This window comes from Sinocyclocheilus anshuiensis, unplaced genomic scaffold, assembly GCF_001515605.1.
Source record: "Sinocyclocheilus anshuiensis isolate Anshui unplaced genomic scaffold, SAMN03320099.WGS_v1.1 scaffold1632, whole genome shotgun sequence".
Classification (NCBI taxonomy): Eukaryota; Metazoa; Chordata; class Actinopteri; order Cypriniformes; family Cyprinidae; genus Sinocyclocheilus; species Sinocyclocheilus anshuiensis.
Genome location: NW_015558674.1, coordinates 452,713 through 457,736, shown reverse-complemented (window position 1 = coordinate 457,736; position 5,024 = coordinate 452,713). Strand labels below are relative to the sequence as shown.

Genomic DNA, 5,024 nt, shown 5'->3' with positions numbered 1-5,024 from the left:
GGGTGCGATTTTCGAATAATAATCGAATAATACCCTGCGATTTTCGAATATTATTTTTGCTTGAAATGCCCATCCCTGGTACATAGTAGTTAAGGCCACCTAATATAAAGTGTGACCAACTAAAATAAAAAAAAATAGACAAAAATAAGTTTTCTTCATTGACCCTGATTCGTTAATGTAAATATGAATAGAAAGCATTTTGTGCTTTATTTCCGCAGTGATTCCAGACACGCTGCTCATAACACACTCTCGAATTCTGAGCGGCCAACCCGTTATCGAAGGCACGGAGCTTCAGCTGACGTGCGCCGCGTCCGTCCAATCGGATCAGCACACTCACGTGTCCGTCGCGTTCGGCGTGTGCAGAAGCAAGGGGGCGGAGTCTCAGGGTCACAACCTCCGAGAGATCATCTCCATCGACCGCGAGCTGCGCGTGACTCCGGGCCGCAGCGGCGCCTACGGGAAGAGATACGGAGACGGAGAGATCGCTGTGGAGAAGCGCAGAGGGGACGGAGGCTGGGATCTGTACGCGCTGAAGATGAGCGCTCTGGCACCCGAGGATTCTGGGTCGTATTTCTGCGAGGCGGCGCAGTGGATCAGAGATCCGGATGGCAAATGGGAACGCATCGCACAGAGGACCATGGAGCTCGGGAATCTCACCGTTCAACCGCTTGGTTAGAAACAACCTCTCTTATTTCATCTGATCCATTAGATTATAACTTTAGAACGTACTTAAGATGCAAACAAAATATGAATCGGTGCTCAAACAGAAAAGACCACACTTTTTAAATAAATGTCTGCTTATAAATGCCTGTAAACTATATATTTTTAAATGCTTAAGGCAAGACCGCACAAGAGAATATGGTCAAAATTGTATTAATATTTAATTAATAAATCACAGTACATTAAGTTTTTTTATTTTTCTCTTAATTTTTTTAATTAATAATTTTTATTTTTTTTATTAATTAAAATTTTATTTTATTATTATTTTTTTGTCTTGTATGATTTTCTAAAATGTATGTTTTAATATGCAAATGAAACTATATCTAATTAAATATGCACACATTTGCATACATTTCCATTAATTGTCTAAAATAGCCATTGATGCTGACATGGCATTAAATAAATATATACTATACTACTATACTATCCATTAATTGTCAACAGTCAAAACAACTACAAATTCACCATGTTTCTTTAGGAGTAAAATGTTATAAGTAATGCAAATGATATATAAACAAACATTCAGAATATAGATAGGAATAAAACTGTAAAGTTTGGTTTATGTAAGTGCTGCTGAAGTGGAGAAAAAACTTTAAAGATACGTATTAAAATTTAAATCTACAGGCGCAAATAAATAAAGTGTAATAAAATAAACACTTAAATCTGTATTTTGGATGTTTTGGATCTATAATGTTAAATACATTTTTTTTTAAATACTTGTTTATTTTTTATTTTACAGTGAAATATTACAATTTTAATAAATATTACTCTTAAATAGTAATATTTATCTTTTAATTTTTTTAGTAATTTGTATATTTTTCTGTTTTTGTTATTTGTATATTTTAATAATAACAATATTAATAATATTTTATATATATATATATACATACACATACATAAGTAAATTTTATTTATATATTAATAAATATTAAAAAATTATTTAAAAAAAATCTAAATAATTATTGCTATTGTAATATTTCACTATAAAATAATAATAATAAAAAATGTTCCTATTATTATTTTTTTTATTAATATTTTATAGCCATATTGATATGTAATCACAAAATTTTGTCCAAATTGTGCAGCCTACAAACAAGCATTGCAAACCTGGAATTTTTAGTGCATTGGTGCATCAGAAAAATTGCAATTAGATTTTTTTTACCCCAGATCATGCAGCCTCAATTCTTTAAAAAATTATATATCGTGTTTACGAATTAAGAACTAATCTGTTCCCTCGTTTTGATTTAACTAAACTGAGGGAACAAATTAGTAAATCATGGCCACGAATAAACAAGTCATGGGAATGGTTTCTTAATTCGTGGCCACTTAAGCCCCTTTCACACTGCACGTTGGTCCCGGAAAATTGCTGGAGTGCCTTCTGTGTGAACGCAAACACGTCCCAGGATCGATCCCGGGTTGGGGACCTAGTAACATTGCCGGGTTCAGTCCCAGAACGAGCTCTGTGTGAACAAAAGCCAGAACCAATGGCATAAAGGGCATGTCGTAGTGATGACGCACGTCATCGTGCGACTCTTTTATCAGGTGTTTTGAAGGCAGATCAACGCTCACGACTAAAAAATATGTGCAAACTGTAATGAAGCAGAGATCAAGTAGCTCCTCACTATCCGCGCTTAAGCTGAGATCGTTCGCCAGCTTAAATGAAACAGAACGCGTCACATTACACGTCTCATCGTAATGTCACGTGTCTTTACGGGATGTGTGTGAACGCACACACAGATTCCGGAAAATCACTGGCAGTGTGAATGAACCACAATCAAACGATCCCGGGACACGTTATCCGTGTATTTTCCGGAATTTCTGTGCGAAAGAGGCTTTGGTAAGTTTTAATGTGTGCTTTGTGTGCTTGTACTCAGGGAAACATAATTATGGTTCTGCATTGATGTTTATTGATGTATTGACCTGAGAAATAGCAATAAGAAGTGTGAGTTAGTCTCTATTTAAAGCTCAGACAGTGTGAGAGTGCTTGTTGTGAGTTTAATAACCAGTCTGTGTTCTTTCTAGCGGACACACTGAGCGTGCGTTTGCTCCCGGACGGTGACGTGTCTCTGCGGCCCGGCGCTCCGCTCCGCCTTCGCTGTCAGGTGCTGGGTGTAGGTGCGTGGAAGCGCTCGGCGCTGCAGGTGCAGTGGATGCGGCACGGGCCGGAGGGCAGTGTGGAGGTGGAGGTGGTGCGTGTGGATCCCGACGGCGTGGTGGTCTGGGGTGATGATCTCAGCGGGGCGGGAGGAGGCAGCATGGAGAAGGAGGCCGGCGGGAGCTTCTCTCTGCGTCTGTTCTCCGTTCGCCCCGTTGACGCCGGACTCTACCGCTGCGCCGTGAGCGTCTACGCCGGGAGAAAAACACCAGCACCGGAGAGTCCAGCCACGATCACACAGAGATCAGAGTGGGTCACTGTTAGCCTGAAGACTGAAGGTGCGTGAGAAAGAAATGTCTTAGAATTAATGCTGGCCAATATATTGAATATGCACTGTTTGTTCATTAAGCAACATTATGAATATGATGTTAATGCACTGTTTATTTGGCCATCGCATCAGAGTTCAGTTCATTTCTTCGAATCAGTTTGAACTGTTCACTTAAGTAAATTGATTCGAAATTAAATTAATTCATGTTTTGTTATATTAATTCATATAAAATTATTTAAATATTTTCCCTTGTGTTAATTTACTGAAGAACAGTGTGGGAAAACATTCCTTATATTTTTATTATTTTTAACTAGATGTATTTTGCATTTGACTTCATGCATTTCAGAGCAAGCATGTAATTTGATCTACAGTTCAAAAGTTTGGTCAGTAAGGTTACTTTGTTTGTTTTTTAGTAATTAATACTTTTATTCAACAAGGACGCATTAAATTGATCAAAAGTAACAGTAAAGACGTGTACAATGTTACAAAAGATTTCCGTTTCAAATAAATGCTGCTCTTTTTAACTTTCTATTCATCTGTGAATCCTGAAAAATAAAACGTATCACAGGTTCCACAAAAATATTTGTTTTCGACATCGATAATAATCAGAAATGTTTCTTGAGCAGCAAATCAGCATATTAGAATGATTTCTGAAGATCATGTGACACTGAAGACTGGAGTAATGATGCTGAAAATTCAGCTGCGCATCACAGAAATAAATTACATTTTAACAGATATTCACATAGAAAACAGCTATTTTGAATTAGAATAATATTTCACTATTTTTACTGTATTTTCAAATAAATGCAGCTGTTGTGAGCAGAAGAGACTTCTTTCGAAAACATTAAAAAATCTTACCAACCCCAAGCTTTTAAATAGTAGTCTATAAAATACTATCAAAACCTAGTTCTAAAACTAATTTTTCACCTAGTTCTAATTTAAAAATGCAAAATAAATCTTTGATTTAAACTAGGGATGTTCATTTCGGTTATTTTTCCTAACCGACAACCGACGCTCGTTAACTGATTGTTAACCGTTAACCGACAAGATTATTTTAAATTAGAATTGAATTAAATTAGAAAGGATAAGTGTCTGTGACCCGTTAAAAAATACTAACATTTGTTTCCCGGGGATTAATTTTACATGCGCAAAAAGCAGCAAACAACAGAACATGAGGATTCACATGGTCATCATATACGCACCTGCAGCGCTTCTGCGAGCGGAGAAAAACATAATAAATATATATATAATGAATAAATAGGCCTATATGAAAAACATATTTTACTTAAATAATAAATTAAGAAAATTAAAGAAAAACTGTGCAACAAGTAGCCTAGTATGCAGAGTTTCGATTCATTTTTGTGCTGCGCGAAAGGAAACCAAGACGGCAGAAAGCGGCATCCTATTTTTCTTTAGGCTTATTTTACAAAAGCACAACGATTTGTTTTTATTGGGAATGTACACAAATCAATGTCAGTCAAACATATGGAAAAAACTATGTAGTAAAAAACTATGTAGTAAAAAACTATGTAGTAAAAAAATATGTAGTAAAATCTGTGCAGTTAATTGTTATCACCGCACCGCCGTGATGTTATGCAAAACATTTTATTTTACGTGGATATTGGAACGCGAGTGAAGCGTAGGCTACATAATAAATAATAATTTGCCATTCAGATACATCGCGAATACGGAAACATTTGATTTTGTGTGGAATGAGAGACGCAACGTTGCTTTCAGTTTCGTTTTATCCTAAATGTATTCGTTTTGGCTTGTCGTTTATATTGCTATAGCTTCTTATATTTTTAATTCTTGTTCTTTTCTAAATACTGTTAATTGAAAGGCTTTGTTGTGGAGTGAGGGGAACTAAAATAGCCTAGCTAT

The 5,024-nt window shown here is 36.1% G+C and overlaps 1 protein-coding gene across 1 annotated transcript in view; it reads left to right on the top strand.

Annotated features, from left to right (window-relative positions):
* LOC107681295 (immunoglobulin superfamily member 8-like) overlaps positions 1-5,024 on the top strand; it is a 24,497-nt gene that overhangs the window by 16,458 nt on the left and 3,015 nt on the right. Inside the window, exons 3-4 of the mRNA XM_016477565.1 lie at positions 219-671; positions 2,743-3,153. Of these exons, the coding sequence (XP_016333051.1) occupies positions 219-671; positions 2,743-3,153 (864 nt within the window). The remainder of the gene's footprint in view (positions 1-218; positions 672-2,742; positions 3,154-5,024) is intronic.